Raw genomic sequence first — 25,788 nt, 5'->3', positions numbered from 1 at the left:
GACTCGTGTGAGGTCACTGTGACCTTTGACCCCTGTAATCTAATCCATTAATCTTCGTGTCCAAGTGACACCTGATCAATTTGGTAGAAATTCCCTAAAGGCAGACTTGAGAACCTTTGACCACCTGCATATTATAAGTTCCTCTGTGAGTGTAAATGAACATTTGTGCCAGATATGTTCACGAGGCAAAAAAATCTTTGCGGCCAAGTGAATATTTGTGCTTGATGAAATGAAATGGTTGCTCCTGATTGAATCGCATTCACAAGAACATGAGGTCAGCACGTCGTTGACCTTTAACCTTTCGCCACCTTATTCTAATCAGTTCATCTATAAGTTCAAATGAACATTTGTACCATAATTCCCAAGAGGTGTTCCCGAATTATCCCGACACAACTATAATTCCTATTCTCTGATGTATTTGACCTGTGACCACAAAAGTCTAATCAGTTGAGTCAAAGGTTTGTACCAAATTTGAAGAAATGTCCCCCATGGCCTTCTTGAGATATAAGACAACCCGAGAACATAAAGCCTCTGACCACTGGCTGTTCTTGTGGAGGCTTAGTGAAACCACGTATGTTCGGTTTGCCCTGATATCAACTTCCTGGTTGATATCAGTGAAACTAATAAGTTCCACCAACAGTCTTCAGGTGCTGAGGTGCACTTGGCAAACATTCCCGTGGCTGCAGCCCTCGTGCAAACAAGCAGAAAGCCTGGATGTTTCATGGCCCACATAATATCTTACATTAGAGGACAACTGCAGAGAGGGATATTCAAGGAATGCCATTAAAGTCTCGGTGCCTACGTTGTGCCGATATGCGAAATAATTGGCGGTGCGACGTTTCTTTTTCGTTTCTAACGATCCGGCAAATTTGATCCCTGAGAAATCTGCGTCGCCGCTCTGTTGTTGCCATAACTTATCACGCTCATCGTTTGAACCGCATGGACGGACGGGAGAATAGATGGGGGAACGAAAGAAAACAACAACAACAACACAACTAATAAATAAACAATGAGAACATTCATTGTTCACCTTGCAACAGCAACAACATTACTTGGTGTTGTGGGCGTCCTGATGAATATGAGAGGATTTTATTGATCCGATTCCCAAAAGCTCTGGTTGTGACTGGAGGAGCAGATAATGTCTTACCTGGTGAGTGAGGAGGGGGGGTGCACATGAGCACCACACCTTGGCCTTCACGCACGGAGACCCCACCTCTGGTCTTTCCGCTGAAAGCTCCCAGATCTGAAACACAGTCAATTATCTCATGGTTATGTTGGATCAATTTGAAGCGTCGTCCCTGCAGCCGTGCCTCAACTTCACAGTATCATTAAGGGATGTGGAAGAACAATAACTGACTTGAATTTTAAGTCGGTGTTGCAAGGTTGAAATTTCCATCCACTATTCAGCTCCTGGTGGTAAAAGCTTGTGTTTTGTCGTGAGGTCACAGAACGTAACTGCACTGCCAACTTCTATTGTTTTTCAGTCTGGTTGCAATTAAAGATTATTAAAGTTATATTTTCACAACTGTACATTTGTTTGTGAGCATGATTACCAAGAAACTACAGGACGGAATATGACAAAACCTGGTGGAAAGATGGGGTATTGCTCAGGAAAGAAGCCATTCATTTTTGGTGTGGATCCGGATCAGGGGGAGGATCCACAACAACAATAACATCGTGACATAGGACGTTTTTTTCCCTGATTTCCCAGATAAAAATCCATGGATCCTTAAGAATTGCAATTGAGTCAATGTAGAATTAAATAATTCACATCTAATATTAGCGTCTCTCAAAGAAATCCTTCCCCAACATTATTTAAGATCAGTATTAATGATTTCGTCTTTGTTTCACCTGGTTGTTTTTCTGTAGAAGTAGAACAAAGCAGGTTTAATCTGAAATCCCAGAGCAGCCGCCTTCTGGAACCCAACGCTGCCCGTTTGATTTTTTATTTGAGGCAACGCCAGAATTGTGGAAATCAAGCGACAGCGCGCTGACCCAGGGCAGGTCTCTGTGTCTGCACCACTTTCATTCCATCGCTTTGAGGGACATTGTTTACTGTTCACCTGAAAGTGCTGGATAATTACGCCTCCAAGTGACATGAGAAACCTGAATTTCTTCCCATATTCTGATAATAGTGATTATAGTTCACAACCTTTATCTTTAAACGTAGCACAAAGCCATTTTCCCTTCACTTTATATTTCTTCGACTTTCAGGACACAGTGCGGTTGCTTATCCCTTTTTCTCCTCAGAGAAGCAGTAAGTTGGATTTCATGTTATAAAAGTATGAAACAGAAGGTTCGTTTGAACCAGAGCACATCCCATAATAAACCGTTAATCAGCTGCAGATTGTGCTCAATGCTGGAAATGCATCTACATTTTCAGAAAAACCTCTTGGCTCTTCATGAAATGGTCCTCGTGGCCGTCTAAAAGCTACTTGATGCCATCATCTTGCTCCATTAAGAAGGTATGACGAGCCCTGAGAAAGTCAACATGTTCCCTATTGATTCGCCAGCAGCTGTCATCACCCCGTCTTTTCTGTTTTTATCTCCGAGTGACTTCCTTCTACCTCTATTGATCCAACATGGATCACGAACAGGTGCCGATCAGTGTCCTTTACTTTAGCTTCAATGAGCAAACGGACAAAAGGTAAGTGAAATAGATTTGTCAGGGAAACAAATGAAACAAACGAGTGAGTAAATAAGTAACACAAAGACGGAAACGCTAGCCGTCTGAGGACTATTGACCAGGGCTCTTTACATCCGACTGCTGAAGTACAACAACAGTAATTGCTAAAGTACAACATGACTCGTACGCGGCAGGAACCGAATGTGAGCGGGCGTTTGTGTGGATTCTCTTTTCTCTTCAATTATTCACCAACGCTGTTGCAAGCCATCTTGTGCTTTTCTAGATTACCCACTGCTGCAGCGTGGCAGCAATTTACCCTGCAGTGCATCGTTTCCAGTTTAAGAGCATTACGTAGGTGCATGGACAATTAGATCATATAATTGCAGGCTGAAGCAGCAACACTGGTTGTTTGGAATAAATCAGCCATGGGTAGCTTGAGCAGTAATAGCCACCACGGTGGAGAAAGAGAAAATAAAAATCAGGGGCTTCTTTTATAAAACCATAGATTTTCCACTTCCTCCCACGATCCAGAAATGATTTCAATAACCCTGGCGCTGATTTGAGAGCGAGAGTCTGTGCAGCAATTGGGAGATAGAGCCGTGGTATTGGACGTCCAGCTGATACACGCTCGACCAATCACTTGTCAGTCTCAGCTGTCAATCATGATGTTTCACCCCATTTTATGACATCGTACCTTTACGGCGCTGTCATGTCGTCCATCTTTATATAAAGTCTACGATATAAACCTATAGTAGTGAGTGTAAAGTGAGAAGTGCAATGCAGGAACTCTTCAAAAATAATCACTTTTCAGTCCCTAAAAAATAAGACATGAATTTTAGAGGCGTTCATATTTTATTGAACCATGAAACGAGGTTCAAAAGGAAACTGACGAATCATTTCCCCTTTGCAACTACAGTTATGTAATTAAATCAATATTGACATTTGAACACGTTTTAACAACTCAAACATGGTAATTACAGCGTCCTGCAAAAACCCCACGTCAACGTACAGTACGTCTGCATTAATGTTTAAAATCCAGAAATGCAGCGAGGAAATTAGCAGCCAGCGCAGGAGCGCGTGTTCAATGCAAATTAGTTATTTCAAGATCGGTATAATTCGATCAATGGGCATTAACTGGCGCCGATATCAGATTTGTAGAACATTTCAGAGTGTGGAGTGTGTGTGTGTGTGTGTGTGTGTGTGTGTGTGTGTGTGTGTGTGTGTGTGTGTGTGTGTGTGTGTGTGAGTGTGTGTGGATCTTCAAATGCCGAAGTCAAAGCAGTGCATTAATTTCATTACTAGCGCACTGCTCACAGAGGCTCGATACCTGAGCCTCAGCCAGACTCTCATCTGCAGAGAGAGAGAGGAGAAATCTTTGGGGAGAAAGATCAGAGGCCTCCTTTCTGCCTGCTGCCTTCAAAGTCACGCCTGAAAAACAGCCCAAGTGTGAGTTCAGCAGCTCGGAATCTCAAAACAAAGAGAGAGAGGGAGAGAGAGAGAGAGAGGGAGAGAGAGAGAGAGAGAGAGAGAGAGAGAGAGAGAGAGAGAGAGAGAGAGAGAGAGAGAGAGAAAACACATCCGGCTGAAACATCGTTGGAGCAGAGAACACGACCAGTAGATAGAATATAGACAGCCTTGACTGAACCTTTCCTCATGCACTCTAGCTGGTCCACTCCACCTCTCCCCTGGTCCCCCCCCCCCCCCCCCCCCCCCCCCCCCCTCCCCCCGATAGAAACAGAGGCGCTGTTCAGTCCGGCAGCAGCTTGACATAACAACCCTCCGGAGCACAGAGGGTACGGTGCTGCACAGGCACGTCATTTAGCCGTTTGCCCGACCCGGCAAAACTCAGTCAAGCCAGCAAGGTCCGAATTAGTGTAGCCCCGGCTGCTCTTAACAGGAGAAAATTAGCTGTTTTTTCACCTTATCTCAGCCAAAAGCTTAAACTCTGCTCGTACGTGTGTTCTGGTTAAAACACTTTTACACAATCCCGAAGCAGAAACAGAGAACAACTACCTGAAAAAACCCACAAACAACTCATTGTTGTCATGTTCCAGTTACAGAAGCTATTCAGGTCAGTTGGCTCACAGGACCAGACCTTCCACTGGTTTATTAGGAGGAAGACTCACTGCCGTGTCTGAGCCAGCGCTCTGCCAGCAGAAATTATTACATATTTATAAACTGTAATATTTGCCTTTGCAGATTATTCTCAGGCTGAACCTGCAGTTTGTCTATAAATACAGACAGTCAGACTCAAGTCAAATCACAGGCCTCCAGGTTTTTAGTGTCATTTCACATTCAAGTCTTAACAACAACTAACAACCTGTAATTGCTTAACAACATCCAATTTATAAAGGAAATATTTTCATGTTTATCTGAAGGACTTGGAAGTAGATGCATGACAACCTCAGTGTAGTGCACAAACAGCTGTGTGTGTGTGTGTGTGTGTGTGTGTGTGTGTGTGTGTGTGTGTGTGTGTGTGTGTGTGTGTGTGTGTGTGTGTGTGTGTGTGTGCGGTGCCAACATGAAAAGAACAGGAAAAAGTTACGCTCCACGCCGAGTGATAAATACCCGCTATTTGTTATGCTGAGAGAGCGAGGGAAGGTTCTGCATCCAAATGCGTGCTGCAGGGCACCGCTCTTTGTTTCCGTGGCAAGCTTTTCTGAAGGGTCCCATTTTAAAGACATGTTGACTGGGTTTGAGACTATTACCCACTGATGGTGCTGCGTAGACGCCGTGAACTCAATAAACCTGAGGAAACACACACATGTGTCACTTCCCATTCTGAACAGACGTGGATGGAATTACAGAATAAAGACATTTTGTCATTGGATGAAATGACTAGAAAGGTTCTCTGAATCTCTGAAGTTTTTGACCATATTAGATATATTCTGGATGATCCTGTGTATTTTCTGACATTGTTATTATTATTACACATAGCTTCTATCATCGTGAAAAAGTGTACAGTGCATATGTGTTTTAATTGACTTTAGTCTTGTCTGTGGTGTATGTTGCACATTTCTGTTTCCATGTCCTCTACTTACAGTTTTATGACAGCCTCATTATTCCAGTTTATTTTTAAATGTTTGCACTTCGAGTCCAATGACAAACTGTAGATGCAGAGGAAAGGTTAGAAATTGCTTAACTTTTTATTATTCTACGGCGATGAAGACAAATTAAGCCTTCAAAGTTTATGCAATTAATTCCTACTGGTGCACTATTTATACAAAGGTAGTATAACAATAAACTGCTATTACACCCAATACCTCATTAGCATACTTTATAGGTTATGATATCTTGAACTCCATCGAGATGGTTTTGGCATTGGCGAGAACTTTCCGTAGATGTTTCTACACATTTCTGAATATGTGAATATATAAAAGTATGTTTTTGATTTTATTTAATCAAACAAAAATATGTTTTTTTTGGTTGTTCCTAACAATCTCAAATTGTTTATTTATTATACTCCTTAACTTCAGAGAAAAGAGGGACTTTGAGTTATGTGCGTAAATAGAAGCTAGCAAAGTTGAGTCATTCTAAAACTTTTACAGTGTTGTGTAATGAGTGTGTACAACAAACGTTACAATTAAGAAGTTGAACATAATGTCTGCAAGTTTTTTTAACTGAAATCATTTTTAAAAAGTATTCTACGAGAATGGCACAGCCAGCAGCAGAGTCGAACCACTGACTTTCTGGATAGAGGACGACCCGCTCTACCCCTGAGCCACAGCCCTCCCCCTATATACAAACATATTTCTATTGCTTAAAGATATTTGAGTCTTTATTACAAACAGACTTTATCCACAAATAGAACAAATATCTGTTTCAGTGTCTGTTTAACTGACGATACAACTGTATGTGCCACCATTACACAAATATCCATTCATTCCTCCCCCCTTGGATATTTCTGACTGGTTCCTCAGATCCCAGCACAACAACAGTTGGTGAGATGTGGGATCTGTTGCTGACTCAATGGTCCAACTGAGACCGTCGCACATGTTTATTCACTGAGATGTTCAGGCTGTGGCGCCGAACCCTCTAAGTCACTGGCAATTTGCTGCTGTAACCGACTGCAAGGCAATAATGTCAATTAGCAGAAAGAGCTGAATGATAATAGCCTCATTATTATTGGGTATATTTATAGGCTGCAATACATTGGAGTTGCTGCATCCTGTCTGTGCTGCAGCTTTGCACATTACTGGCCTGTCGTGCCGTCAACAACAGGATGCTGACTGTTCAGTAACTGGAACGACAAAGTCCAGTTCTGTCAAAGTGATGACAAACATGTGGCCACCGTCTCAACTTACACACCTGCCAGTCGGCATGAGACGACTTCAAACGTGCACTTTGCTTCAAGACTAAGTGCAGCTACAGAGACCAACAGAACCAGACGTCTCTGTGGCACATCTCAAAGCACTGCACTACATCCTGGTACCCATGCTGGTTCCAATGTGAGGTCATCCCTTATTGTACTGTAGTATTGTTGCTTTGGGTTTAATGATTTAAAATAAGCAACAGTAAACAACAAAAACTACAGACCCTGTAAACCACTCACATTAAACTGATATATCTATGTTTCATTTAGCTTTGTGTGGAAGAATGAACAACCACAGTCATCTATAGCAGAAAAACAACTAGACAAACCCTTAATAAAATAAAAAAAAGCACGATAAAGAATATGTGGTGGAAAAATACCTGATTCCCTCAAGAAAAAACATAATTAGCCAAAGAGAAAATTGCATATTGCCACCGTGAATCTAATGGATAAAACAATTACAAGCCGATGAACAACCAAGTGTCAACATCTCAGCTGGAAGCCTATACACTAATAAACGAGGGCCTACGAGTTGCATTGCTCATTTTCAGGCAAGTTCCATTTTTATGGATTCTACTGATTTGGCTCTGGAGTGGAGAGGGAGGGGGGGGGAGGATCTGGGCAGTTGAGAGGAGATGAGGGTTCATGTTGAGGTGCAGCTTCTGTCCTTCACAAATTAGCAGCACTCGTTTAAATTGTCACTGCGCGTTACCATCTGGACATTCTGGCCTGCCATCGAAGACGGCCTTATATTTAATTTAAGGCCTGTACTTTGTACTTCTCTTTTTTGATCGTGCTAATAGAAATGAAACAACAGAGTAAAGGAAACACATGGTTCCATTGGCCTGAAGAACAGACAGAACTGAACTGAACTAGATCCTTTATTCATGTTGGCAAAGTTACAGGTTGATTCCATCACTTGTTTCCTCGATGATAGAATGAGTCCAAGAGATAGACAGATAGACAGATAGACTGATAGACTGATAGACTGATAGATAGATAGATAGATAGATAGATAGATAGATAGACTGATAGATAGATAGATAGACTGATAGATAGATAGATAGATAGATAGACTGATAGATAGATAGACTGATAGATAGATAGATAGACTGATAGATAGATAGACTGATAGATAGACTGATAGATAGATAGACTGATAGATAGATAGATAGACTGATAGATAGATAGACTGATAGATAGATAGACTGATAGATAGATAGATAGACTGATAGATAGATAGACTGATAGATAGACTGATAGATAGATAGACTGATAGATAGATAGACAGACAGACAGAGAGACAGACAGACAGACAGACAGACAGACAGACGCAAAACAAAGGCCAATTGGCTTTGTGTTGTTGGAACCAGGGTAATGCTAACTTCCAGGTTGACCTATGCAACATACACAACATCTACTCCTCTCGTCAAAGACCTTTAAAAAATAACACGATATGAGACCATATACTTCGCAGCAACCACTGAGAACAGTAAGCTCCCAGCAGACATGCCAATAAAGCTGTTACGCTCTTTGCCCCTGAGGAAACTGTAAAGAAAACTAGCGATGCACTTTCGTTCTATCACAGTGGCCTTGCTCGCACCGTCTGACCGGACTTCGCCTCTGATGACGTTTAGGAGGTTGGCCAGGGGAGTAGTTTGGAAATAAATGTGTATTTTTTCGTATTAATTCCCCATGAAGATTTGGCATTTGAGAAAACATACCCTGTTAGCAGCGTGACGCAACGGAATCAGATGGAACCAGTGAAAACTGAACTCAGCGAAACCTTACTGCAGAGAGTAAAGGTGTTTATTTAGCCTGGAACTAAACAGGTTTACTTTGGACTCAAAGAGCTTGAAGCAAACAGACCTTAAAAAAGAAAAGTAAAAGTACATTCATACATTTTGTCAACACAGCCACCTGCAGCTAAAAGCTAGAGCTGCCGCTACTGAGACCTTTTGTAAGCAGAATTGTAAAAGACGGTTTGAATAAGTAAAAAGGTCGACTTACATGCGAACTGCAGCAGAGCGTCTCGACTTAAGATGCTCCCAAAGCGGTTTTCTGCTTTGCACTGGTACTTCCCGTAGTCAGAGATCTCACTCGCGTTGGTGATAATCAAGTTTCCGTCAATGAGGCTGTAGCGGTAATCCGCCTCCTCCACCACCTCCGTCCCGTTGATGAACCAACTGAAGAGCACGAGACAAAACAAGGGATGTTAGAGACAACTAATGAATGAAAGTCAGATTACATTTAGGAGACAGACATAAAACAAGTCCCACCTGTACGTAGGCGGCGGATTTCCCCGTGCGTCGCATTGCATCACCACTTTCTTCTCGGTAGAATCCAGAGGAAAAATGACATCGTCCGGCTCCAGGATGAAGACAGGCCCGAACTCTTCACTTTCTGTGAGAGAGAGAAAAAAAAAAGAGATGAAGATGAGGATGATTGCAATTGTCATCCATTCACTTCTGTCGTCCGAGTACTTCTTCACGCCGACTTCCGAGTGATGGAGCTGTTAAAAAGCAACAACAGAACTATAACAACAACAGACAGCGGTGTTCTCTGGCCAAACGGTGACACTTGACATATTGTATAACTGATGCAGTTGCTCGGCAGTAAGAAGGTATTATGAAATCCTCGGAGTGAGAAATGTGAAAAATGTGTTTACAATGAGAAACCTTGAGGCTGGAGCCGCTCTGAAGTGGCTTTAACAATTTAATGAGTTGGAAGTGACCCTTTGTATTCATACAAATAACCTGGTTTGGATATGATTCATATAATAAAAATGTCACAAGGTATAATTCAATCACTTTAACACCTTTTTGAGGTTGAAGTCATTCTTGTTCTTGTTTTCTTCAGCTGAGCCGCCGAGGTTGTTCACACTGGTCTTAACCACAGACTGAATAGGCAGCTCCCAAAAGTGAAGCCAAAGCCTCTTGATCGCCCCCTAGTGGCTGGCTACAGTATAGGTTTAAAAATCCTGCCTCCTCTATGTTAATGGACAGGACATGGAGCAAATGAATAAGTCAAACATAACCTTATTTTATTATCTATATGTTTTTAATTACTACACATATTTTTTGGGACATTATATGCAATATAGAGCCCAGGTGAACAATATATTTATAGATATAGAGGAAGTTAGTTAAGTATAAGATAATTAGTAATTAATGACGTATGTAGAAGGGGTGACATTAAAATGTTTGTACTTCTTCTTGCTCCTTTTTGAATATGTAGATTTGTATGATTTTTTTTACATCACAGTTTTTTATTCACTTGTTTGTGTAATTTCTCTCGAAATGAATAAAGATGATTGAATGAAAAAAGTCATTGTTTTCTTCTTGAAGATGGTTTCTGTCATTTTAGGTCGTTTTCTCAACAGCCTGATGTTTGTTCACACTTTTCATTTTTACAGGAAGCTTCGGTGAAACGTGACTGACAACCGGCACCGACTCACGGAGGAGGATTTCTTGACGGTTCCACATCTGCAGCCTCCGAGGTCTGTTTCCCACTATGATCTAAATTCACTTCTCACATTAAAACAACAGAATCCAGTGGAGCCAAAATCAAGGAGGTGATTTTTTTTTTACGATAACAAGCTTGTTACAAGCAAAATTACCAGAAATAAATAAGTCTGTGTTAAAAATGTTGTCCACGAAAAAACAAATGTCCCATCTGGAATTCAGACACTTAATTCTGTGCAACGCATAGAGATTATAAGTATAGCTCATCTCTGAAATGGCTTTAATTGCAATAAACAAAGAATTAATTAAAGCGCATTCATCCTCATTTCCAGAACATATTTCAAATGTGTAGGACTTTTTGTTCTCGTCTTCTCACCCCTCATATAGTCGCTGACTGCACCATCCTTCGCTTCCAATCTAAATCAATATTGCACATGTAACGACATAAAAAATGTATAAATAAGATTTATATTGCTGCTCACGTCACAGCAGAGGGCTGGTATCCCAATAGTATAAAAATCTGACAGTGCAGATGATCTGTCATCAAATGCGCTGTTCTCTTTGTGTCGTACAAAGGGAAAGGCTTTGATTGTTTTTCCTGGCTGGCAGAGCGAGGTACACTTGAGGCCCTCGTGAAAATAGGTTGCGATTCATTATCAGAAGTTCGAGACAACAATCGTGGACGTAAAATGTGGCATCAGAGCCTGCGTTAGAAAGTCGGCTTTAATGGAGTTTTGGTGTTTTAGAGAAGATGAATCATGCAGATGCTCAGATGAATGATTTGCAGAGATATTTATAAATTACTAACGTCACCAGTCAGTTACTTACATCAATATGAGTAAAGAAATGTTGTTTATTACAGAAAAATATTAAACACAACATATAGACCCCAGAGGAAGCGAGTAAATCAGATTAAATAACTTTTAATTGAACAAAGTTGATCTAAAAATAAACATAATGGGATTTACTTAACGTCCAACGATAAATTCTGAACGACAGGACATGAGGTCGTGTTACATAGAAATTAAATGAATGCCAGAAGTATTTAACATTGGGATATTATTTGTGTTTTTTCCAGTAAGGATCCATTTAAAGCTTGAATTACAAATGCTTATGCAATTTAAAATCTGCAAAATGCTATTTAATACCTACATGACGACGCTCAGCCCATAGCTTCCTGATCTATCGGGCTCCTGTTGGCAATATGAATTGTCTCTTGTAAAAATTTGAACTCTCCACAGCAGAAATACCGCCACAAATCAATGTGCTCTCCAGCTTAATGTTGTCTGCTTGACAGTCTCTGCTGCAATTCTCATCCGTTCCCTCGCAGCACTCTGCTCTTTGATCAGGCCGTCTGCTAACACACAAGTGCACTCACTGCAGACGGCTTCCTACGTATGTTGCACCTCGGAATTCAAGACTTTTCAAAGACGGAGGAATCCTCTGGTCTCCAGGAGAAGAGTTTCTCAGATAATGAATTTATGAAGCCAGGTAAACACACGGCCTTTACGTTAACACAGCAAAGTAAACACAATTTCTTACAGTATAATGTATAGAAATCCATGTTTAAACAGTAACAGTACAGGAATAATACAACAGTGCAAGTCACCAATGTTGAGCACCTCCTACTATTTAGTAAATGATCTAAAGATAGATAAGAATCATGGCTTCTTTCTCTGGGTTTGTATAATCACCCTTTGTCAGCAATTTACTGCTCCACGGGGAAATAAAAAGGCTCTTGAAGAAAAATACTCTAATCAGTGGAGGAAAATGAATCAATATTAAGTTGGAAATGTTGCTGTGAATATAAAACTTGCAGTGTTACTGGTGTGCAAACAAGAAGGAAGCAAAGACGTGTCTCTACATCCATCCATACTATTATTCCTCAGTGCTAGCATGCAGCAGCAGCCTTATGGAGTGGGGCAGGATGTGTGATGAAATGATTTCTATTTCAAATGAAGACATTCCTGGCGCTGTGTTTCAGCTGAAACAAGCTAGAAATAAAATTGGACAATATTATGGCCCAGCAGAATCTTCCCGAGGGGATTCTGCTGGTGTCTGGTGGACATAAAGACACGTCATCAACTGCAAGGAATACATATCATTAAATATGACTGTGTACAATGACTGTGTTCATTCTCCAAATTTATCTTTTGTCCCCTAAAATTGAGAGATGATGCCTACAAAGGGACACAACTCCCCCGGTGTGCATCCGATGTGGACAGAAAAACCCTCAGCTCATAGTTATTGTTTTGTTTTCATTCCCTTGTGTTTTAACAAAGAGCCAAAACAACAAAAGAAGAGTGTCCTCGTCCTTCCTGACTGCTCTGTACTGTAATTATGGTTAAAAGTGGAGCCTGACCTGAATCAGAACATAATGCACATTATACTGCAGGGAGTCATGAAATGTTCTGCTCAGGCTCACAGGTGAAACTAACCTTGACTTTGACTGACTTTAAAATATTCAATAAATGGACAAATGAAGCGGAAACGTCTTGTTTTATTATGCACAGCAAATAAAGATTGAAGACGCGTCTCCTCTTCCTCCCGTTGCACAGAAATGAAGCTTAACTATCTCACATATGGGCGCTGCCGCTGTCATTAGGAGGCTGAGTCTGTACTGTCATGGTTACGGTGTGGAGAAGCAGTATAGATACACATGCTCAACCAATTAAAAGTTCTATAGGATCCAAAAACTAATTTGAACGAAACACGCCAGATGAATTTGCACCAAAACAAACATCGGTGTGATAAAAACTACCTAAAATGACCGGACACATCTTTGAGTTAAATTTATTCAACATGTCTTCTGACTTTTTAGTTTGTCCCACGTCCAATCTGCTAACACGGAGGAGACATGGTTTATGACCGACGCTGATGAAGATGGTTATGTTTATAAACTGTATATAAAGATGGACGACACTTCTCCACCTGCTCTCACTTTCCAGAAATGAAGTTTTACATGTATTTTGACTTTTTAGTTTCCATCAATGACAGAGAAGTCAGGCTCATGAACCGTCCTGCAGCCATCCACCAGGGGGCGATAAAGATGCTATGGCCATCCCATTTGGGGAAGTGTCATCGTCCATCTTTATATTCATATGTTTATGATCCGACATGAAAGAAAAGTGCCTCAACAAAATCAAGTAGAGTTTTCCTTTATGTTTCGGGACGCTATAGCTCAGCGACTGGAACTGTGCCCATTTACATGTTTGTGACCATATGAAAACATTAAAGAGATGGATGGAGACCATATGTCTGTGTGTGTGTGTGTGTGTGTGTGTGTGTGTGTGTGTGTGTGTGTGTGTGTGTGTGTGTGTGGGGGTGGGGGGGGTGGGGGGGGGGGGGGGGGAGAAACACACACACACAAGCTTAGAAGTTGTTTAAATCACTCAACTTCAAGTGCCGTGGCCATCTGTCAGTCACACAGCCAAAAAGCAATATCCCCCTTTAAGCCACCAAAGGTGCGGTACTTTTTTTGGCATCCATTTCATTCACTGAACATCAATCCAGTGCAGCGGTACAATGCTCGTGTCATCGCCGACAATGGAGCCATTACTCTCACCTTGGTAGTAGAGATATACAGTAAGTCATCGTACGGCGACGTAGTGAAAACGTCAGAAATAATGCGGGGGAAAGTAAGAAAAAAGACGGAAAATCACTGGCGGAGACGCACAAAGAAAGAAACACATAAAAGATCAGGTAAAAGTTGTTATTCCTGGTTTCTGCTTGTGTTTAATGTGACAATCTTCATTCATTGTAAGTACTTGCATTGCAGCCTCTTTGCCCATTCAGCAGCTACTTCATATTTCCTTTAATGAGGCACTCCAGATGCAAAAGGCATGACGTGATTAATCATAAATTAAAGCATCAATGTGCCATCATATCCTCTGAAATTATTCATACTGTAAGTCAGGACAGCGAGTGACCCACGTAGATTTATGGCAGCCTGTTTGCTGTGTTTGAGGTCTTAAATCTTCCCTTTTGACAAAGATATCCATCACATCTATAGCTTGTGTGCTGACAGGAACACAGAGAGAGGTGGATATTGCCATGATCCCGCTTCAATTTCACAGAGGGCACGACCCCGGTCACTGCAGACCATACCACAGTGATGATGGATAGGTGAGATTCATTTCTACGCCAAATCTGAGTGGCCAGGAAGCCTGCACGTCTGAAGTGACACCAGAGAAGGCCGACCGCTGAGGGAGATGGCAGAGTGCGGGCACACCAATCACGTTTGGAGGAGTTCATTCAAACTCTGGAGTGTCCACCCTCTGGTTCAGCTCGTCAGGTGAGGATAAAGTCATCTGAACTCAGGTGGCACCTCCTGTTTGCACGAAGACCACCTGACAACTCAAGTCCTTCATGATGCGACAACAAGACAGAGAGCGACACGGCAGAAGGAGACAGATGGTGCCACCGAAATACAAAAAAGACCACACTATTTACAGATAATCATATTTATTTATGCAGCCTCATCTCCCAGTCTTCAGAACTAATGAACAGCACAGTGTGTGAATTATGTCACAAGCAGTCGTTATCCTTGGTTTAAGTTGTGGGTGTAATTCAGGCGAGAAGAAAATCACAACATTCATGAGCTGTTCGTGGGGTGACGTGACTTTTTAGCACAGTTTGTTTGTGATTGTGAACTTGGAACAACAAAGCTAAACTTTTATGTTATTTCTATTCAGACGAGAGTTTAAAAAAAGGTTTGACTCCACCATTAGTTTTACCTTCACTCTGGTAGTCCTCCTGAGAGCTGAGCAGACTCAGGGCTGACAGGGGGTGACTGGAGAAAGGAGGCCAGTCAGGAGTCACCAGCCCGCCGCCGCCGCCGTCGCCGTGGTGCTGTCGAGGTCGGCTGCGCGAGTTGAGCACTGACGAAGAGCTGTCTTGTTTCATTCGTAACAGTGCGGCGTACGATATCGGCCGTGCTGCAACAGCTCTTGCAAAATCTGCAGGAAAAAAAAAAAGGGGGCAAAGAGTTACATCATATATTGACTTTGAGTGAAATGGATCCGAACTACTCAAACGATGACATATTTGATGATATCTGTGTTCAATCACTGTCGAAATGGAGGGAAACAACCTTACATATGTTGATTTGAATGTTTAAAATTGACACAGACGAGTAGTTTTTCCTCAAATTACAGTATGAGGAATAATATGCCACAGATTATAGTGTCCTACAAGACATCCTGCAGAACAGGAAAACCAAGAAAACAGCAGAGTGCACCCGGCAGAATGAGGAGGTGTCACCAGGCGGAGACAGCTCCGAGTGAAATAGGTGGAAGAAAACCTTGAGTGCATTTCGTTCAGTCTGCAGAAAAAATACACACACTGTCTGAAAAACACGAGCAGAGTATCTGTGATGCAATGGGTGTCTGGACGCTTTGGCAACGAGCTGCAGATTCGGGAGGTCTGAAGCCCGAGTGCCCAAAACAACCAAGACCTGCAGCTTCGTCTGTGAAAAACCTTATTGTTTCTATTTTAGAACAACGCTGGCAGTCTTTCCCCTTTGACTTCCCGCTGTCAGTCCTTCTCTGCAGCAGCATCTATCAGCCATTAGAGGCACTCTGCAAAGGCAATTGCGATGCCGTAGGTTAAAGCGTACACTTCTTACGACGCACGGCGGATACGTTGCATACTCGGGAAAATCGCTGTCATCAAAGTTTAAAATTGAATAAAACGGTAAGTGTAACAGAAGCGGGGAGAGAAACTGCTCCCTTTCAAAGTAAAAGAGTCCGTGGGGGTTCGGAATAATATCCTCACTAAAAGAGTAAACTGCAGCTGAGGCTGTCACCAGTCATTTCTGTCACCGCAGCCTTCCACTTACGTTTTGAGGAATTCAATCTACTTTATGGGGAGTAATTTGCCATAGTGTTGACTTTTACGATGCTATAAATATCACAACGCAAGATTACACACACCTAGTTTCCCCGTGACAGCTGATTGTCAATACATGTTTCCCCAAAGCAACTGTACAATCAAACAAACAGATGAGATTCATGGTAATATGGAAGCATATAGCTGTTGCAGGTATGGTGCTAAAAAAAACTTAAAATGCTAAAAAAGATTGGAAGCTCAGCAAGACTCTAATCAGAGCTGCAAAATTGGGTGTAGTGGGAGTGTTTTGCACTACATGATAAAGTGCCACGAAAGAACTGAACAAAACTGAGAAATAATGATGTGCCTTTGGGGACTTGTCAGCAGCAAAAAAACACTGCTATCTGCAAATGGAGAGTGGGCAATTACTGTGTCACATATTCCGGGGGAGAGGCAGGATGTGGAACTCCGTCTGAAATTAAAAGGTATTGTGAGTTTGGTAAATTGATAAGCAAAGCAATTAGCGGCTGGTCGGTCGTCAGTTAAATCGTTTATCTGACGGAGAATCAGCTCCGTGGAGGTGTAAAGTATATCTCTCACTGCTGATGCCAACAGAACAAAGCCTCTCCAAATGTGCCTTTTAAAGCTGGAACAGTTAACACAACTATTTGGGGTATTTTTAGCTCCTATGATTTAATACCACCCAGAATGTGGCTATTTTAGTACATTTTTGTGATGTTTAACATCCATTTAATGTGCAATAGAAATCGTTAGAAGTGAAACAATGGTTTTCGCTGAACAAGTGTTTTTTCTAAAATCTGATTAGAGTCGCAAGATGCTTGGGAATTTTATATAATTTCTAATATATGCCATATTTTTGAAAGAGCCTTTTTATTTCTGAGTTCAGTGCCTCTTCTTTTAAACCATTGTGTCCTATTGGTGATGTTTTATTGAATTGTCTGATTTGTCAATGTTTATTTATTTATTTTCTTTCATGCTTTTGTAAATCCAGTTCCTATAAACATCTTTTTTCCTCTTTGAAAACAAACAGTAAATTAAAGAACGTAATAAATGTCTTCTCTCTTGAACAATTCTGCACTGAACACAGAAAACTCACAGGAATTCAGAAGGTGTCCTGAGCTTCAGTGACGACGGTGAAGTAATTTTAACAAGAAATGGGGAAGCTAACATGGAACAATAAAATAATGTCCATTTAACAAATCCTCAGCAGTGAGCGTCGACTCCCTGGTGACGAAGCCTTCGCTCTGTGCATCATCAAGGACATTTAAATTATCGATTTGCTCCAATTAATTTTGCTGTATTGGTAAATAAATCCTGGAACATTAAAACATTAAACTTCAAAAGGCCATTATTTAAAACTGACTGTTAAAAACCTGATTTAACAGCTTGTTGCTTTTATAAAACAGTTATACGCTTGTCAAGGTTTCATGAAATAAACACAAAGCAAAACAAAATGCAGTATTTAATTGATAACAAATAACCATTGTTCTACAAAGAAGTGCAGCTCCTCAGCGCCGGCAGAACTTAGATACATGAGGAACCTTCACGCTTCACCTCCAAGTCATTATTAACATTTATGTGGCTGTCTCTATTAACAATGCAATCGTTGAAGTCCTGTTGAATTATGTTATTATTCGTCTCTGTTGATACTTGAGGATTTGTGTCTCTGGACATGTGTGTTTTAATTGCAGCCAACAGCAAGGACGACGATGCACTTCTCTCATTGTGGGAACAGGTAAAGTTTTCAGGGACGAATCAGCGCAGACATGAATGATGAAGCAAAATTCACAACAAAATCTGACATGTGGAAACCGTTTCTTTGATGCATTAACATGGATGTAATGCATTTTGCATTCCTTTGAACACATCAAAGCCGCGCACGTCTGACAGTTGATGCCGTCTCAGGCTGATTATTTTTTCCAAAGAAAGCAGATTTAAGAACAGGCTCTAGATCTTTTCACCTGACGGGACCGAGCTGTCAGCAGTTTGACCTTTAACCAGTTTGTTTCCTGTATCTATATTCGACTGAGCACAACTCGGCATCTCTGTGACTGACACCTGTGCTGTGACAATTTGCAGTGTGGCGGAGAAAAGCAGAGCGATGACAAGGAAACAGCTCGTTGGAGAAGAAGTGGATCCTGTTTAAAGACGACATCTGCTCAAACTTGGTTTTTAATAAAGGCTCAAAACGCTGACAAGACAAACGCCTAATTTGGCTTTTAGTGCATGTAGACATATCATGTCAGCGCCATTCAGGAGACTTCTGTCTGCGCAATGTGCACAAAGACTTAAGACTTTAATTCATGTTGGATGATAATGACCATGATTGTGCATTTGGTTGTATAGTAATAAATGGAAACCATAGTTTGGGAGAGAAATCATTTTGTAACCAGAAATGTATAGTCAGTAGAGAAGATGCTAATGAAAAACTCCATATCCCGCAATGTTAAAGATGATTCCTTAATACATCCCTTTGTCTAGATCTTAAACACAGAGCTTTGTGGAAATCTACACAAACCAGCCAACGATTAGATACCTGTAGATTCCCAGACTAAAGCAATACTGAACAAAAAACAGGGGCACACACAAGGATACAAGTCCTTCTTCCTACAGCACCAAAGCAACCTATCACTGCTGATTCAGACTGAGCCGGAGCCAGAAAGAAATCCACAGGATTTTCACTATGTGACACACTATATAGAGAGCACTTTAATGTAATAATCAAAGTACTTGATAGTACAATGCTGTTCAATACAAGGTTTGTGGTCAGGTTGTCACAACACTGACATGTTTAGTTGTGTTGCCACCGAGTCACTTGATTGTACGGCATAGAATTGAAAATTGTAAATTCCTACTTGTTCCATCACCCTCTCTACTGTCAGTAGATCTGAAAGGCCTCATACTACATTGAAGTTAATGTCCTGCAGCTCTGTGTCCCTTTAGTAATACACTGGCAAGACAGAAACAAATATTGACGGCAAAGGTTGACTCCCTTTAAAGAAACTGGTAACTAGGGAATAGTTGGATGGATTTTCTGACATTTTTCATTTGGTCGTCTACAAATGATATCAATTAAATGAATGAAGGAAATCCAGAAGAACCGTATAGAACCTCAAAGGAAGCATATGGTGCTTTTTTCTCTTTCCTCTAGTGTGTTATACAGGTTTGAGGAAAGTGAAGCGTTTCTGATCATTAAAGCACCTGAAACTTTGAAAGTAATAAGTGAATATGAGTATGCCTCAAAAAGAGGGTCTACATTTCACAAACTCTTCCGTCGATAGCGAGTCATGAGAAGCCCGATTCCCTCTTCCCGTGAAAATAACATTTCCGACTGACAAAATCCTGACAAATGCAGCACACGAAAAAAAAAAAAGTCCCTTTTGTTTGTTTGACTACTGAAGCTGACAGGCACTTGCTTTTGTCAGCTGTCACCTTCATCTGATAAATGCACTGACCCTTACAGATCCCTCTGATCTCTATCTTTCCCGAGGAAGGGAAATCAGAAACACTCATTGTCGTTGAAAGGGCCGGGCCTGCAGCGTCTCAGCGAGCTACGGAGCAATGACATCCACTGCAGGTCTTAACACCGCGATCGCGATAACGTCAACAAAGGAGACAATGGCCATTTGATACTTGAACAAAGAACAAAAAAGCCCAACGCTGATGTTACCTTGTCCTTACTATCGTATGTATGGCACACGGAGGGTTTACATCGATGGAAGCCACCTCTTGTTGTTGTGTTACATACATTCTGCATTAAACCTTGACCCCTGCCTCGTGTTTTCCTCTCTTAGTCAAGTTACAGTTAATATCCACGTGTGTATCCGTGTGTCCAGATAGATTGTAAATATATGTTTTGGCAGGACAAGAAGAAAACCTGCAAGATGGCGACACCTGTACCCGAGATATTTCGGCTTCATTCTTGTACAGTGTGAGAAAGAGATGCTGTATCCATCTCTATAGTCTTTGGTCCACATTCATAGTATATGAAGACTTTAAAAGGTTTAAGTGTTTTCTATATATGCTTGTGAATTCTGGCGTTATGATGGAAATTGTGTTCCGTGAGCTCCCTTGACCTTTGACCGCCGCACGCTAATCCGTTCATCCTCAAGTCAAAGTGCAGATACAGTATGTGCCAGTTATAATGAAATTCCCCGCAGGCGTTCCCTGATATATTGCGTTTACAAGAATGCGATGGACGTGAGGTCACGGCGACCTTGACGTTTGACAACCAAAATCTAATCAGTTCATCCTTGAGTCCAAGTGGACACTTGGGCCAAATCTGAATAAATTCCCCCGAGGCGTTTCTGAGATATCGCACTCGCCAGGACGGGAGTGATGGACGGACGACCTGGAAACATAACGCTGTCGCCAGCACGGAGGCGTAATGAAGTTCAACTTATTATGCAGCTTGTCCAACTGGGAGAAAAAGAAGCTCACAACGGAGGTAAAGGTGAGGCTAAAGGAGGAAGAGAGGGATGATGGGGAACAAGGCAGATGGGCGCGACTGATAAACTCACCTGCTTTGTCTCAGATCTACTTCTACTGGGTCATTGTGTTGCTGCTGCACAGGAGACAAGCGAGCGTGAGTCTCGGGCTTTTCTCCTGCAGCCTCTAGACGGAGCGGTGAGAATTAATTAGAATAACATACAGTAAGTAGGTGAGACGCTTGTGGGGGCTCAAGTAGACGGACATGATTAGCCATAGCCTGCGAGATTAATGAAGACCTTCACAGGGAGATTATATTGACTGAAGCTGATTAGGCTTGAGACCATTTATTCAGTGGAATATCATTACAGATGGAACAATCCATACATCATATGCAACCTCACCTCACCTCCTCCATCACTACGCGGACTACTTACCAAAACCAGGTCTTTTCCCCCCCCCGCCCTGATCCTCGGTACGCTGTGAGGGTTTGCGAGTTCCTTCAACCTTGCCAGAGCAATGATGGAGCTGCCGTGTGTTTTTGCATGATGTGTGGTATTAATTATATCACTGGCTTTTAATTTGAAATCGAATCTCTGTCCAGCCCTGCTTAACACCCTTATTAGACGTATCACACAATTCGTTGTACATTTTTTATGCGTTTAGAAATATCAAGCATATTACAACAAACTTTTCGAATTGGCTTGAGGGGATCTGGCTCATGACGGGAAGGTTTTCTGTTTTATAAAATGTTGGCGTCGCCACACAACCCTCATTTTATGTTCTTGTGTACTTTGAAATTTCAAATCCCCAGGTGCTAATCATAGTCTTGATCACTGAACAAGCACGACCGCCAAGACTTGAACGCCGGGTCCAACTTGTCGTGCTAACAAAATAAACAATGACTTTATTGTTTTAGGTTTTTTTTTTACTTTTTCGAAATGTTATTTCCTGGCGTGTAAGAGAAGCTGTCACAGCTCAGGCTCCCCTGCTGCCAGTTGGAGAAAGTCCACATGCTCCCTGATGGTGGGACCAAAAATAGATCCCACACTTCTTGTTTTCAGGGCGGTTAAGCTCCGCGAAAAGTAATAACCTGCCGGATCGCGAGCGGTGATTATTGCTTTGTGCTTGCAGGGGACAGGCAAATGCCATTTTTAGGTGAGTGGGAAATTGGGGAAATGCGGTTGACCTCTGGTGGCTCCAGGGTGACTTTTAACAAAGCTCTATATTTTAATGTTTATTTGTCGAGGTATGCAATCAGAGCAATAAAGTCATTGCATGGTCCGGCGCGGCGTAATGCATGCAAATATTCCATTTCCCCCGCACACAACCACGTTTCTGGTGCGTGACTCTTTTGCCCTTGGTGAAAATGACTTCATGCATCACTTATACAGCACTACACATCTATATTCCCTGCAACCACTTTTAATATTGAGATACCTCAGAGTGAGCCGAGATACAGCTGCATTACTATTCCACACTTAACACTCGGAGCAACGTTGTATTTCAATCAGAGGCGGACTGAAGGGGGGGGGGGGACAAATGGCCCCAGACATCATGGCTGCCCAGCCCACTTTTCAACATAAGAGAAACCTAATTGTGCTATCACCTCCCTGCTTCCACGTGATTTAAATATATATACGGCATTAAAAAAAAGGCTCTGGACAGTGGAGACAGGTGCGGAGGGAAATGAAACAGGACAGAGGGAACTGTTGTCTTCAAAGTGGGCATTTTCAGGATATTCAGAGATAACAGTAGGTCAATAATCCATTACACAAGCCATCATGTCAAAAGTGTCATAATAGACAAAGACCGCATCGTGCACCCCTGGGAGTAGCTGCTCACAGCCCCTGCTGCTGATAATATTGAAGAGCTGTTTGAAGTGCAGCACTCTGAGGAGAAAATGTGAAATATTTCTGGTAGTTGTGCTAAAAGCTCGGCTCTCAGCACTGTTTTGACTGGAGTGGGGAAAAACCTTCACTTTCACACATTTTCTTTGTGGTCCATCAATTCTCGAGTAACTGTTGAGGAAATGAACAATTCTCCATTTCCCCCCCAAAAAAACCTAACGTCCAACACGAGAGACGTTTTTGAATTTATTTATCACGTTTTGAAAATCAACACCTCGATGATATCAGAACTGCACAACACTAATTCCACTAATGTGATCTCAGTTATTGATACGGCGTCGCTCGGCAGTTAATGTGCAGACGGATGACGACAGGAAACACAAGTTCCCTTCAGGAGATGCGATAGAAAGTCCACAGAGAGTAATCCCTCTGAAGTGGCCGAGCAGGAACGAGTTCAGAAAAATGTCTCCCAAGGCTGAAGAACAAAGCAAGCAAACAAAAGGAAAGACCTGTCATCGCTCGTTATAAGAAAACAACAGGCCTGAGGACAACACTGATATATAGTGTGTGTCTTCTTTTCAAGGTTTTTTGGTTGGTGCCCATAAAATTTCATTTTTCTACACTGTGTTATATTGCCTTTCAACTGCTGGACTTTATAAAGGAAGAAACCCAGACCTGAACTGTATATGTGGACAATTGGAATAATGCAATATGTACAGGAAATGTTGTGATCATTAATGTGGACGTACAATTCTGTATATCTATCTGTTTTTCTATAAAAAGAAAAAAACTCAATACAGCACCATATTAATTTATTTTCACTTTAAGTGTCATACTGGAACTGTAATAACCAGTTTAAATTCAAAATATTCTCGAAGGGCATCGGCCCATCTAAAGCGGTGGTCGCCAACCTTTTCAAGCCCAAGGTCACTTTTTAATTCCAAACATAAACCGAGATCTACAACCTGAATATCTTAAAAAATTATATTTACTATTTTTGCAATTTCAATTTAAGAGCATAAAAATACACAAAGAAAGGCAGTTATGCAACTTTATCTATTCAATGCAAAATATTCACATTGATATCAGTTCATATTTACGGCATCTGTTCAGACACAATATTCAGCTTCTCAGTTCAACAATATGTTCTGCAGAGGAGCTGCTTCAAATAAACACCGACACTTTACAGAATGAAGCCGTGTGTCTTCCACTCCTGCAAATATTTCACAACAAAAAAAAAACCTTTTTCAAACGAACGGAAACACTGGGGTGCTTTTATTTTTTAAATGAATACAAGACCAGTGTTGCAACCATTTATATTTGTGACATAAATTCAACAGATAAACATTAAAACTCAGGTGAAAGATCGTTTCCAACGTCAAAACGTTTTATCTGTCGGATTTGTCAACAATGATTTTCAGTTCTACAAAGTAAACGGGAAAATAATGATCCGACAACAGATCCGTGGGCTCACCTGTTGGCGGCAGGAGAGGAGGAGCCACGTCAAGTGTGTGTGAACTTGAGAAAAAGTGACAGCCGTAGAGAATACATGTAAGTAGACAGAGTAAAGTGTGTGTGTATAACTATTATTATCTGTCTACTGTACTTTGAGTGAGGAAACAAACTGGGCCACCACGAAAAAACTGAGTTTCTTGGTCGGGAATATACAATATGCTAATGTGAATCAAATGTGTGACTGTAATTTAATGTTCATTCAGTGGAAATGATTCTGTGACACCGTCATTGCTGAAAGGTTAATGACTTGCAGTGAGTTTTCATTTGCATATTATCACATTTGACTGAACGTAAAAAAAACAAGGACACAGTCTTCCTGTTTCCTCTCAAGTCATTAGGAAACAAAGTGCACTAAACACGAGGGTGATTTCACAAGCTCCCCCTGTTTGTCTGAAACACGGCACATCTTAATTGGATGTGACGCCGGCAGTTTAAGTTTTGCTCCCTCTGATGGAAGAGATGGCAACGTTGGTTAAGACAGACGCAGACGTGGTGACACATATTTCTCTCTAAATGAGAAAGGTGAAAAAAGAAAAAATCAATTTCCCAGTTAAGTCGTATTCGGCCTAAAGAGAAAGAGCCTTCACAGTATTCGGGAGAGGCAATTATTTTTGCAAAGTAGTAAGACAACAGGAGTCTGTTGGGCTGAGATACCTATAATGAACCAGCAGAATACATTTCGCCAACTGTATCCACCCAAGGTTCAGAGCAACAGAATCCCGAGATCAAAAATCAATGGACGGAATAGACTGCAACAAATTAACTGCACCAGCCACTAAGTCCCTGTTTGTAAACTTGATAAACTAGTTGAAGTCTTGGTAAACAAAACAAAAAAAAAAACCTCCAGCTTTTCTGGAACTGCTTCTTTTCTAATGCGATGTTCAGTTCATCTAAAAAATTTAAATGTACAGCTCATGCCACACGTTCCCAATCTTTTTTATCTAAGTTGTTTTGAAAGTTGACGGTTTAAGTTATTAATAATTATCTGTAAATACACACAGTAAACGCTAAATGCACTACCTTTTATTGTATTTTTTATTGCCCTTAAAGCAACACTAAGACTTTGCAGCCACACACGGTGCTAAATTCATTTGCACTGAACTGAATCCACAACTGAACGGTGGATATTGAACCAGAAGAGCTGCCTCTGTTCAGAATCCTTCATATTTTCTGGCTAAATATATCAGAGATAAAAGCCGGTGACTTACTGACTTCCAAGTCTTTTTAACTGCTCCACAGTTCAGCATCACTCTTCAACCTGCTGGACCTGATTCTGTCAGTTGCAGCTGCGACTATCAGTCAGTTACACACTGTTCACAGGAGATCCCCCCCCCCTCACCAAAGTCACAGAGCAAAGAACAGACGTTCAGGGTGAAGAGTGTCCAAGTCAGCGCGCCTTAAATCAAACTATAAAGATGCTATTTTAAGGAGGTAAAGAAGTTGTAGTGTTAATTTAACAAACACTCAGAGAGCTTAAGATTACAGTTCACATTCATTCATTCATTCATTCATTCATACAGCACTTATGTATCGAGCGCTTTGTCGGCCACTTATGAATCTAATCCATTCACTACAGAGCAGCTCAAGGACACTTCATCGACGAGAGGAGCTGGGAATCGAACCACCGAAACTCCCAATGCGCAGTTTGAAAATGATCTATTCACATCATGTTACCAGCTTTATACAGAATATCAAGAATATACTGTATATAGTTATAAAATACTGATAACCCACTGTAGAGCT

The 25,788-nt window shown here is 41.4% G+C and overlaps 1 protein-coding gene across 2 annotated transcripts in view; it reads right to left on the bottom strand.

Moving 5' to 3' along the window:
- Positions 1-25,788, bottom strand: part of cntn5 (contactin 5) — a 103,828-nt gene that overhangs the window by 47,263 nt on the left and 30,777 nt on the right. For both annotated transcript variants that reach the window (XM_034604462.1, XM_034604463.1), the window contains exons 3-6: positions 15,139-15,360; positions 9,218-9,341; positions 8,949-9,124; positions 1,148-1,243 (exon numbers count right to left, since the gene is read on the bottom strand). In XM_034604462.1, coding sequence (XP_034460353.1) covers positions 1,148-1,243; positions 8,949-9,124; positions 9,218-9,341; positions 15,139-15,360 — 618 coding nt within the window. The remainder of the gene's footprint in view (positions 1-1,147; positions 1,244-8,948; positions 9,125-9,217; positions 9,342-15,138; positions 15,361-25,788) is intronic.

The sequence above is a fragment of the Hippoglossus hippoglossus genome, chromosome 13, assembly GCF_009819705.1.
Source record: "Hippoglossus hippoglossus isolate fHipHip1 chromosome 13, fHipHip1.pri, whole genome shotgun sequence".
Classification (NCBI taxonomy): domain Eukaryota; kingdom Metazoa; phylum Chordata; class Actinopteri; order Pleuronectiformes; family Pleuronectidae; genus Hippoglossus; species Hippoglossus hippoglossus.
Note: the sequence above shows the minus strand (reverse complement) of the source record. Positions and strands in the feature narration are given on the sequence as shown.